Source organism: Nannospalax galili, unplaced genomic scaffold (assembly GCF_000622305.1).
Source record: "Nannospalax galili isolate Female #2095 unplaced genomic scaffold, S.galili_v1.0 scaffold33, whole genome shotgun sequence".
In the NCBI taxonomy this organism is placed as follows: Eukaryota; Metazoa; Chordata; class Mammalia; order Rodentia; family Spalacidae; genus Nannospalax; species Nannospalax galili.
In genome coordinates this window covers 3918104-3930831 of record NW_008335436.1, presented here as the reverse complement: position 1 = coordinate 3930831, position 12728 = coordinate 3918104, and the positions used below count along the sequence as shown (strand labels likewise).

Sequence of the window (12728 nt, the reverse complement as noted above, 5' to 3'; positions counted from 1 at the left end):
AGCTTCATGTGCTTCAAGTCTCAAAGAGAAAGGAAGTCAAACAAAGCTTCTGACTTACAAAGACATCATCAGCTGGTGCTGCATCGCTGGGTATAAGTTTGGAGACAGTAAAAGAAGTTCCTTGGCTACGCTCTAGTGTTGTCAGTAACCTTTAAAGACTAATTACAATGCAGGCTTGTTTCTTTTTTTAAGGGGCAAGTCCCCCATATCAGGGGCATGCTTAGAAGCAGTGCCCAAGCAGAGGCTGGTAAACGTACACACCTACTGGAATAAGCCTGAGTGGTAAGATGATAAAAGCTTTTTCATTCATCTTTGATGATGGAGGAGCAAAAGCCAACACAGGAACCAGCGGCCAATGACAGGAAGAGGACTCTTGGTCATAGAAAATCAGACATTTATTCGTGTCAAGATGCTGAAAGTTGGACTTAAGCAGATTCCAAGCAGGCACTCTGTCAGGAGCTCACCTGCTGTGCTGTCACGGATGTGAAGATGAGCTGTTCATCATGTGTAACTGACAATAAGAAAAATACACACATCCACCAGCAGCAGCTGTTCTGATCACTAATCATCATTCTGAGATATGCCATGCCATTAATATTAAAACGGAAAACTTAAATAAATGCAAAGGCTATTCAGTGAAATCTTCAGAAAATGTTTTTGGGGATGGCAACGCATGAGAAGGCATTTTTCTTTAATTTGTTTTGTGTGTATGTGTGTGCATGCATGTGCATGTGGGCAGCTGTGTGTGGAGGCCACAGGTCAACCTCAAGGATCCTACTTTAGGAGCTGGTCACTTTGTCCTCTGAGACAAGATCTCTTATCGAGATTTGGGGCTTTCTTTTAAGCTAGGCTGGCTGGCCGGCAAGCCACCTGACTCTGCCTCTCTAGTGCTTGAATTACAAGTGTGTGCCACCACATCAAGCTTTTTATAAGGGTTCTGGGGATTACACTCAGGTCCTGACACACAGAAGGCACTACACTGACTGAGCCATCTCTACAATCCCCTGTTATTTTCCTTTAATGTTTAAAGGTGTACAGGTGGGGGCTGGAGAAATGGCTCAGCAGTTAAGAGCACTTGCTGATCTTGCAGAGGACCTGGTTCAGTTCCCAGCACCCATATCGTGGCTCACAATATATCTAGGGGATCTAATGCTATTTTCTGGCTTCCATGGGCACCAGACACACACATGGTGCAATTACATATATATGCAAGGAAGCACTTATATAAAATAAAAATAAATCACTCTTTTAAAGCCCTCCCTATTGAGAGGACTCAGAATGGTTACCCACATACCTCAGCATGAGCATGGCCATCCAGAAGGTGGGCTGCTTCCTTCTCTCCCGGCTGATCTTGCCACTCCCGGTCCTGCTCCTCTGGGGATGGATCATGTTCCTCTACCAGGTGTTCTGCCTGCCCCACCTGCTCCATTTCCTCCTCTTCTAGAGCTTTCCTGTGTTCGTCTTCTACCTGATGCTCTTCCGGCCTTCTGGCTTCCACTTGTTGGTTCTGTTCTGCAGGAGCCTGGAATTCTGCCTCCTTCTGAAGGGAAGGAAAAGGTTTCACTTCCTCTGTTCTTGCAGGAGCTGCCTCATGGTTCTGCCACACCTCATTATTTTGAGACACCTAGGATAACCGCATCACAAGAGAGGACACTTGTTTACTTCAAAATTAGTGATACTATTCCTGTTTCCATTTCAAAGGGGCTACATCATAAGCAAAAATCCTAGAGTCTAGAAATACAACAAGTTATGACTTAAAAACAATAGGTGTGACATAGTCACTTAATTTCTTCTCACTGTCTCACAATGTCGTCTGGCCTGTAAGACAGAAACAATCTAGGCAAAATGGTATCGCCGAGAATAGTCAGTATCCAAGAAAGTAAAACCTACCACTGACCATGTCTCAGAGGAAACACTTTTCTCAAAAGCAGTCTAACTCCAGCTTTCCTCAGCATTCAAAGCAAATAAACAGCCAACAAACAATAACAAAATTCTCAAACTTCGGGTGCTGGCATGCTTATATAATGTTCTTCAAGGTCCACTGTGTTCTCCATGGATATTTGAAAAGACAAGGATAGGATTTAAGATTCAGTTAAGGAAAGACTGGGTTGAATCTTCACTAGCTTCACTTAGCAATAATTTTAAAAAGAATCCCATACCTCAAAGTGACTGAATTATAAAGGGGTACTGGGGCTGAGCAGCCTGCATTTTTAACAGTTCCTACTGGGGATGCTGATGCACGTGAAGTAAGCATCTTAGGATGAGCAGCCTATACAGGGAACAGCCCCCCTCAGGACACCTCCACAGGAAGGCTCACATCTCTTACCTCTTGGAGAGCTCCTGTTGGTTTCTTTCTTACTATGCTGTGACCTTGTGGAGAATGTGTCCCCTGGGTAAAGGTGACATTTTGCAGCTCTGCTGGGTCATGATTTCGAAAGCTTGGAATCCTGTTCAGAGTATCTTTTAGCTGTTTGTATTCCGCAACTTGAGTCTGCATACACATCGTACAATTGGGAGTAAGTTGCATAATGTAAGGAGGAGGAAAAGAACATTCTTAGACAGACTTTAATGGTCACTGGATGCCTATGAAAATATAGCTAAGTGTGTTAGCAAAATCGCAGATTGTTTCATGCATTAGCTCTTCTTCTTGGACATGCTTGACCATTTGTGAGCACATGCAAATTAGAATTAGAATCAAAGGAGACAGAAAAAATAAATGTAAGACATGTTAGTCTCCCATGCTGCATGAGAAAAGAACTTTTATAAATCATCCTATTATAAATATCATTATTAAAACATAGCTATGCAATCGATATTTTAGCACGCTGACAATCTATTTAAATATTTACGTAGTTATATAAATACAAACGCAGACACCCGTTATCAATATGTATGTCCTGTTTTACATTTTTCAGCGGAATACATGTGTATATCAGTCCACTCTCTTCTTCTCAGATAATGTATGCACAAATAGGACCCTTTACTTTCAGGAATGTTTTCCATGTTATACTCTGAGGTTTCAAGAAGAAGAAGGCAAACAACGTTGTGTTGTTATTCAATTCTAAATGTACTTTTCGTTTAAAGTGACAAATGTGATAGGGCGGGTATAGGAGCGGAACACAGGCATACAGATGCATCTGTGTATGTATGACGTGGGAGGTGTGTGGGGTATGTGATATTTTATTACAAGGAAATAGGCAGGTAGAAAATAAGTCAATAACATTAACATAATCTTCAGACACTTCATATACATAGCTCAAGTACACCACCTCTCTTATCCTGAACCAGAATTGCTATGTGATAAATGCTTACATGGAAAATAGAAATGTTCAAAACAAGTTTTCCAGATAGGAATACCTTCGTCTGTGTGCCTGGCAGAGCTGGCCAATGGGGTGGGAAGCAGCCATGCCTCCTCCTGCCAAGGCCTGCCAGCCCCATGGTTCCTCCAGGCCAAGGGAGCAGTACTGGTTTGTCTCTTCTTTTTGACATTTGTGTTTGTGTGGTGCTGTGTATATGGCATGTGCACAGGTGCATTCAACTGCACATGCATGTGTGTCCACATACATGTGGAGGCCCATGGTCAACATCGGGTATCTTTCCTCTATCACTCTCCACCTTTATTTTTTGAGACAAGGTTTCTCACTGGACCAGAAGCTCATTGATGCAGCTGAACTGGCTGGCAATGAGCCCCAGGGATCCACCTCACTCCACCTGAGCCAACCCTGGGGTTACCAACACATGCTGCCATGTCTAGCTTTTTCCATGGGTTCTGGAGATCGGATCCTTGGGCTCGTATGGCAGGCAGTATAGGCTGTGTCCCAGCCCTGTTGCACCTCTTCTAATTTACAAAGAGTGAAGATGCTGGCTGGTTAAAAATGTGTCATAGGCGTGTTCTCATATAATTTGTACAAAAATGCAGCAGTAGTAAGAAGTGGACTCTACCTCAGAAATGTACCAGAACACTTGCACACCAACTCTGGAGGTGAAACAAAGCAAATGACATCCACATAGTAATACTTTTCCATTTTAAGGTGCAAGGGGAGAAATACAAAAGATTCAATTCCATGTATTTTTTTTTTCTGTTCCTCTTATGTGTAATCTTTGAAACCAGTCAAACTGTAGAACTGATATTATGGTATGTTAAGGATCATGTTAAAAATGTAGGGTCCTCAAGCCTCCATACAAGAAATTGTATATTTGGTAAAGTTTTATTTTAGTTTTTAATTATTTGTTTGTGTGTGGGTTTGTGCATTTGAGTGCAGGTGCCCTAGGTGACCAAAAGAGGGTGTTGGTCTCCTGAAGCTGGAGTTACAGGCAACTGTGAACCACCAGACATGGATTCCAGAACCAAACCCCAGTCCTCTGCAAAAGTAGTATGCACTTTTAACTGTAGAACCATCTTTCCAGCCCCCAAGAAATGATAATTCACAAGGTCTATGGAAAGCCTATAAACCTCCTATGAGAATGAAGAAGTCTCACAAACAGTGTGATGCTGACAACTGAGTTGATGCAGGCAACCTGAGTAGCCTATAAACCTCCTATGAGAATGAAGAAGTCTCACAAACAGTGTGATGCTCACACAGGCAACCTGAGCTGAAAGTTCGTTTGGGGTCATGTTTCTTGGCTAACTATTTAACTTCTCTTTGGCTTCAGTTTACTTAGTTAAAAAAGGGTGTAATGCTACATACTCATTAGATTATAAACACTTTTAAAATTTTTATTATTAGCGCTACTAGTATTAGTATTATGTGTGTGGAAGGGTGTGCATATGTGCCCCTGCATTTCACTGCATGTGTGTGGAGGTCAGAGGACAACTTTTGGGAGTTGGTTCTCTCCTTCCACTTTTACAAGGGTTCCAGGTAACTAACTCAGGTTGTCAGGCTTATATAGCAAGTATTTTATCCAGTGATCCATCTCACAGGTACTAGGTTATGAAGGTTAAATAAAATTATCAACTATATTTAAAAATTATCTTGCCAGGGCAGAATCTCATAAGAGGATTTTATATTAAAAAATAAAAATAAAAGCCCAAGATAGCATTTTTCCTTTCCTACAAGATTTGAATAAATTTGTGATGTGGTGTTATTTATTGAATATTTGCAACCTCCAAAATTTGTATATTTAAATCTTAAAGCAGAGAAGACTGGTACATTAGAAGGTAATAGGTCTTGCTTGAGGCTAGAGAGATGGCTCAGTGGGTAAGAGCACTGGCTGCTCCTGCAGAGGACCCAGGTTTGGTTCCCAACACTGACACAGTGGCTAACAACCATCCATAACTCCAGTTTCAGGGGATCTAATGCCCTCTTCTGACCTCCGTGGACATTGCATAACATGGGTTTGCTCACATGCATGCAGGCAATATGCTTGAATGCATAAAATAAAATAAAAATAATAATCATTTTTTAAAAAGAAGGTAATCAGATCCTGAGGATATAGCCCTCAAGAATGGGGTTAGTGCCCTAATAAAAGGGATCCGAGCAACATGTAGTCTCTACCACATGAGGGTACAAGGAGGAACCAGGAGCCTGCAGCCCAGAGGAGTGCACACAGGCTTACTAATCTAGTACTTCTAGGCTCCAGAACCACGACAATGTTCTTTTGTATATAAGCTCCCAGTCCCTGGGATTTTGTTATATCAGCCCAAATTAATCAAGGCATATGACTTTAATTAAGGAATGCACTAGCTATAGCAAAACAAAACAAGAATAGAGAACTTGGGTCACCCTCCTAATCAAAATATTTAAAGTCATAAAAGTAAACATACTAAATGGTTTAAATGGTTAAATAGAAAGTGACATATAGGTTATCTGTATAAAACTATTTTTTTTCTATTATAAGATTCCTTCCAGGGTAGAAGAGATGATTCAAAGGTTAAGAGCACTTACTGCTCTTCCAGAGGACATGGGTTCAGTTTTCAGCACGTGCAAAGGGGGCTAACACCCATCCTGAACTAAGGTTCAAGGGGATCTTTCTCCCTCTTCTGACCTCCAAGGGCACACACATGCAGCCAAAACACTCATTTACATAAATTAAAAGAATCATTTTAAAAAATGCTTTCAGGGCTGGGGGTATAGCTCAGTTGATAAAGCAGTTGGCATGTGAGCATGAAGACCCAAGTTCCATCCCTAGAGCCCATGTAAAAAGCTGGATGTGGTGGCATTTATCAGCCCAACATGGGCAGGTGGAGCTAGGTGAATCCTTGGAGTAGATTGGCCAGGCAGTCTAGGTGAATCACAGAGTTCCGGGCTAGTGAGAGACCCCACCTCAAAAAAACAAGGTGGACAAGTTCTGAGAAATAGTACATACATACACACACACACACACACACACACACACACACACACTCGGGGGGGAGACACACACATGCACACACACAACAGAAGCAAACAAACAAAATCCTCAAAACTGATTCAGTAATACTGCTACTGTGTTAGGACACCCAGACACCACACACACACACACACACACACACACACACACACACACACACACACACACACACACTCGGGGGGGAGACGCACACATGCACACACACAACAGAAGCAAGCAAACAAACAAAATCCTCAAAACTGGTTCAGTAATACTGCTACTGTGTTAGGACAAAAGGTGGTTTTGGTCATTTTACTTCTATTTCTGCGCATTTTCAGATTGTCATTCGCATAATATTTATGTCTGTTACAGAACAGTGTTCAAATCAGTTCAGCACACTTTACTGTATGAACAACTTCACATAAAATAACACTTGACAAATTTTATGAAGACTTAGAATGAAATATTCTCTAGAGTCAACTTAATTTATACACATGTAAAAATTATCATACAACAACAGTTCACTAGAGACACACGTAGTTTAGAAAGGTCTCCAAGGAGAGGCTCACAAGGTCCTACCCCTAGCTGAGCAGCCATTAGCAGTTGATGGAAACTTCAGGAGGGACAGTCATTGTTCTTTGGTGTGTGGCCACTGGTAGGATGCCAATGCCCCAGTGTATGGCCTCACCATGTGCAGAAGGGCAGAATTAATTGGGTTCAATGAGACATAAAATGGAAGAAGAGGACACAAAGTTGGGAGGGGATAATTGTGGGGAGCAGGAGATGGGGGTGATTTAGAGGAGAAAGGTGAGGGAGGTGAATATGATCAGAATGTATTATACACCTGTATGAAATTCTCAAAAGAATAAATTAAAATTACTAAGAAGAATCAATATGAGGGCATATTTAGACATTTATAAAACAAAATAAAGTTTATTTTTAATATACAAAACTAGTCCCCCAAACACAGAAACAACAATGTGGGATGGGCCCAGAAAATGACACCTTTTAATAATTCTATGAATTTAAAAAATTAAATGTGAGAAAAATTAAATGTGGTCTTCTAAAGAGCACAGATAGTCAGTTCCCCTTTGTTTTTTCCTGGTAACAAGTTCAGCAAGAAACAATGATGATCTAGTTTAGCCACATGACTAAGCTACTCACTCTTATTTCTTTGACTACTAGAAAACCACAAAGCACTCAGTTGACATCACTTCACTGAGCTCCAACATTTATATTTGCTTATTCATTCAATAAACATACTCAGAGCCTGTCTTATGCTGGGCTGCTCTAGGCTCTGAAGAAATGAAGCTCAAGACTCCTGTTTTCCTTTCTCCACTGAACCTTCTGATTTTCTCTAACATGGCCAACTTTACATAAGCCTTGTCCCAAAAGGAGTGTATAATTATAGACTAGAATACTGAGGATAAGAGAAGGAGAGAAGGAAAGTCTAAGAATGATTTATTTAGGTAGCTGACATCACAAAAGCCTATACCTTCTTCAGACAAAGTCAACACAGCTCAGATAGTTGCAAAAGACCACACAGATAGGATGATCTCTGTGGTTTAAGTGAAAAAGCAGATGATTGCATGTAGGACCTGGTACAGGCAGAAACAGTTATATGCCAAAAGCAACCAAAATTTTACTTAGCAGTGTCTTGGGTGACTTTGAAAAGCATGCATTATCCTCAGGATTAGGGGGGCTGTCGAAAGTCACTCTCTGAAGATTGGGCTGGGAGAGCCTCCATGCATAAAGGAATTTGGAAATCTGAAGCAGATTTTCAAAGGACCCAACAGAGGCTACCACCCTGCTAACCTGTGCGGCAGCCAGTGCACTCTTGTGGTCTTCCAAAGTCACTACAAGCTGTTCATGCTCGGAGAGTAAGTTCTTATGCTGTTGCTACACAAAAAAGAATTTCACATGTTGAGCTAAGTTAATGCCACAAAATAAGTTCTTCGGTATGGCCACTCAGATGGTATTTGTTTAACTTGTTTTTGTTGTAGCAGCATTTGTGGAGTTTAAAAATTACAGGGAAGATGCTGTGATTAACGTAGTAATATAAAATCTATTCAAGGTGCTACATAGACAGACTTGTTACCATAAAATGAAAAGGATCTTTTATTAGTGGTCAACCTTTGTACATAAAAATCTTCTTGAAGTACAATCCAACAGAAGAATAATTTCAAAATGAATGCAAACATTTAGATGTTGTAGATCACTTTTAGCATATGCAGCTGAAATGCTAAAAGTATCAGGTACACTTTAGGTAGGCAAAACCCATGATGGTGATCTGGGCTTTGCCAAGCAGGTCTATTGGGGATGGTTTTTTTTTTAAAAAAGGATTTTATTTTATCTTTAAATGTGTGTGTGTGTGTACACAAGTGCAATGTTTATGAAGGTTAAGACAAAGGTATAAGATCCCCTGGGACTGGAATTGAAGTCATCGTGAGCATCTGACTTGGGTGCTAGAAACTGAACTCATTTCCTCTGCTAGAGCATCAAGTGCTCTTAACCACTGAGCATCTCTCCAGGCTAAAGTTATGACTTTCGAAGCCATTCTGCAAAATAAACGACAGACACTCAGGAGTCAAATGTCTGGCTTCCCCTTACCTTGACATCCTGAAGCTGTGTGTGAATGTCCTGGTGTGCTTTCCTTAGCTGTCTATTCTCTTCTCTCAAATTATATACAGTCTCTGCGTTAGAAAAAGAAAAAATTCACATAAATTACACATAAATCCTGGAACCGGTCTGGTGTTTGATACCACTATTTGCACAACTTACTTTAGGACGTGTTTTGAACTTTATCAATACAATGTTTCCAATTTTTAAAAAGTGATATCGTATTGGCATTCAGCATGGTTCACCTGGCCATTGCAATATCACCTGGCTCAGTGTTTTACCCTGGAAAAAAGCTTTGCATTGTAGATTAAGTCAAAGACTTTTAAGCACACAGGAGTTAAAAATGAAATGTTTCTGTTAATAAACAAGCCCCTGGGAATAAAATATAATGGGCAGATGGTCTCTGATTTGAGTCTTTTCACAAATGAAAAACGAAGTTATCACCAAGCACAGATACCTTATGTTACATAGCATGAGTAATTTGCAAAGCCCCCAAAAGGTATGTCAGTTACAAAGGTAACTCACAAAATGAAAGACAGAAACCCCCCTTTATCTGTTGAGAACTCCTAGCATCTTTGTTACTTCTATCATTGAGTTCTTGATTCATCTAAATTCCTCTCTAAATCGTTCTTCTCAGAGCTAGAGCATCAGAGTGTGGCAGTCAAGGTGAGTCTGAAGACCTCCCCTTCCAGCCCCCATTCAGGTAACAGCTTCCAAAGTCTAGATCCATCATTCTTCATCTGGGAAACGGTGGCATTCCATGTATGCGGACCTTACATGTTAAGTACCAAATTCAAACTCACAAACTTTTTATTTTGGCTTGTATGCAATTGGCCTCTATAGCCATTTACATAATTTAATACTTGACCATTTTTAAAAACCAGGTCTAATAATATATGGCGACATTAGCTAATTCTTGTGTGATAACATATAACCCAAGGGAAACCGAGAACTGGCAGGGTAATTATATAATTCATTTTGGAATGGGAGATACTTTTGAGAATGAAATTGAATGTAATTAATATGTGAGCAAGACAGCAGGCATAAGTAAACCCAGATTTCATCAGGGAAATGGTCCCTGAAGACAAGACCCTAACTCTCCATGGTACGTTTAGCATCAAAAGAGTAGCCTCTGCTATCCTGTAGCCCCCCTGCTTGACTGATGCTGAAACCCTGAGATTAGACCAGGAGGCCCTCAGCATTTGTCCGTTCAAGGGCATTTTCATTGCCCTCTTGAGAGTTTTTATTGGAAGCTCAGTGTTTGACGTCCGCACAGAGTTTACATGTAAATGTTCAAGCAGTGCAAAATACTGGTAATTCTCTCATCATAACAGTGAGACAGCAAGCACAGTGCACCCAAGGCCACGAAGACTGGCCCAGCAAAAGACCTCCTGTGATGTACATAGAAACATAAAAGGGGGGGGCTACATCTGCCCTGACATTCCAAGGACAGTTTGTCTGGTCTTCTTCCCAGCATTCTGAAGGCAAACGACCCCTCCTCAAGCCTCAACATCAACAAAGTCCAGAGACATCTGTTAACTCTTAGTGAGCCAAGGACAGGAGCCTGTTTATTATTCGTGAGCACAGCGCTATTGTCCATAAAGGACAAGGGGGGGTGGTCACTACACAAAAGAGAATAGTCACTTTCTGGAACCCCACTTCTGAGGCCTTTTCCTTCTTAACTGGATCTTCATGGTCCTTGAACACAAGATTTATGATTGGATTTTGGGGGTGGGGATCAAGAACAAAATGGGATCAGGTCCTCTACCTCCATGTCATAGTGAACTTTCTCAGAGATTAAAACAGGACACCACTGGCCATCCACAAGGGCCTTTAGTGTGCCACACACTGCATGGAGCTGGTAACACGAATACTTGAAACACACAAACGGGGCTAGCTAGCTTTGAAAGAATTTCAGCTTGCAGACTTAATGAGAGCAGTTCCTTTGCTTTCCCTGACCTTCTGCAAGCAAGTCTCACTCAGCAGCCTCTGGATCATCTGTTGAGTGAGGCTAAACACCTGCTGTGCTAGATAGCATTAGTGTCAACTTGACACACCTGGGTTGAGGGACCCTCAATTGGGGAATTTCCTCCATTGAACTGGCCTGTGGCCATGTCTGTGAGGCATTTGTTGCATGATGTGGGAGGGTCCAGCCCACTTTGGGTGGTGCCATCCCTGGGCAGGTGGGCCTGTGTTGTATAAGAAAGCAGGCTGAGCAAGGGCCAGGGGAGCAAGTCAGTAAGCAGTGTTCCTCCATGGCCTGTGCTCCAGCTCCTGCCTCCAGGTTCTTGCCTGGAGTTCCTACCTTGGGCTTCCTGATGAACTGTAACCAGGGAAATGTAAGATAATATAAACCCTTTCCTCCCCAAGTTTTGTTGGTCAGAGTGTTTTGTCATAGCAATGGAGAAACAAACTAAGACACCTGCCTACTAAAGGCTGTGGCAAGAATCAGGAGGACCTTCTGCATGAAGTTTCACCTGGTTCTGATGTGTTATCAGCTATTATAAAGACAATAAGGGAGAGTAATTAAGTTCCTTGTCAGCTTGCCTACCAGGGGAGTCTAGAGACTTTCTTTATACCATATTAAACTGCCAAAGACTGCCTGGACTTACACACCTTAGCTACTACTGGCCTTCATCAAACACAAAATGATTTAACTATATTGCCTCAAGGTTTTGGTTGTTTTTTTTTTTTATTTCTGTTGTGATAAAACCTTTTGATAAAGGCAACTTAGGGAATAAAGGGATTATTTTAGTTCACAGTTCCAGGTTATAGTCCATTGTTGCTGAACAGTCCCAGGAGTGAGGGGTCTGCAGGAGTGTGAAACAGCTGGTCACACTGCATCTATAGCGAAGAAGTAGGAAGGATGGAAGGCCTATGCTCTGCTCCCATATCCTTTTCATTCAGTCTAGGACCCAGAGCATGAAATGCTGTAGTCCACATTTAGGTTGGGTCTTCCCACTTCAGTTAATTCAAACAAGAAAATCCCTCACAGACATGCCCACAAGCCAACCTAATCATGAAAATCCTTTGAAACCTCTCTTCTCAGGTTGTTATAGGCTATGGTCATGTTATTGTGTAACCATCACAAATCATGGCCAAACATAAGTGCTAATATAAGAAGCACTCAGCAAAGTGTCTAAGGCTCTGCCTATGCTCAGTTCCAGGTCTCTGAAAAATTTATTCCAAAAATTGATTCCACAAGTATTTTTTTCCTCCTCTCGCTCCTAAGTCTTTGGATATGTGTGTGCGTGTGTGTGAGTACGTCTGTGCATGTGTGTGTGTGTGTGTGCATGCGCATGTGCGTGAGTGTGTATGTGTTCTGCTCCCATATCCTTTTCATTCAGTCTAGGACCCAGAGCATGAAATGCTGTAGTCCACATTTAGGTTGGGTCTTCCCACTTCAGTTAATTCAAACAAGAAAATCCCTCACAGACATGCCCACAAGCCAACCTAATCATGAAAATCCTTTGAAACCTCTCTTCTCAGGTTGTTATAGGCTATGGTCATGTTATTGTGTAACCATCACAAATCATGGCCAAACATAAGTGCTAATATAAGAAGCACTCAGCAAAGTGTCTAAGGCTCTGCCTATGCTCAGTTCCAGGTCTCTGAAAAATTTATTCCAAAAATTGATTCCACAAGTATTTTTTTCCTCCTCTCGCTCCTAAGTCTTTGGATATGTGTGTGCGTGTGTGTGAGTACGTCTGTGCATGTGTGTGTGTGTGCATGCGCATGTGAGTGAGTGTGTATGTAGGCTTCATCCTTGCTAGACAAGTCCTCTCCCTTTGTGCTATATG

At 41.5% G+C, this 12728-nt stretch overlaps 1 protein-coding gene across 3 annotated transcripts in view; it reads right to left on the bottom strand.

Moving 5' to 3' along the window:
* Positions 1-12728, bottom strand: part of Golim4 (golgi integral membrane protein 4) — a gene marked incomplete at its 3' end in the record, with an annotated part of 87716 nt that overhangs the window by 17903 nt on the left and 57085 nt on the right. Inside the window, 4 exon segments of one of the 3 annotated variants that reach the window (XM_008830130.3) lie at positions 1295-1624; positions 2327-2491; positions 8125-8208; positions 8920-9002. In XM_008830130.3, coding sequence (XP_008828352.1) covers positions 1295-1624; positions 2327-2491; positions 8125-8208; positions 8920-9002 — 662 coding nt within the window. 3 annotated transcript variants of the gene reach the window in all.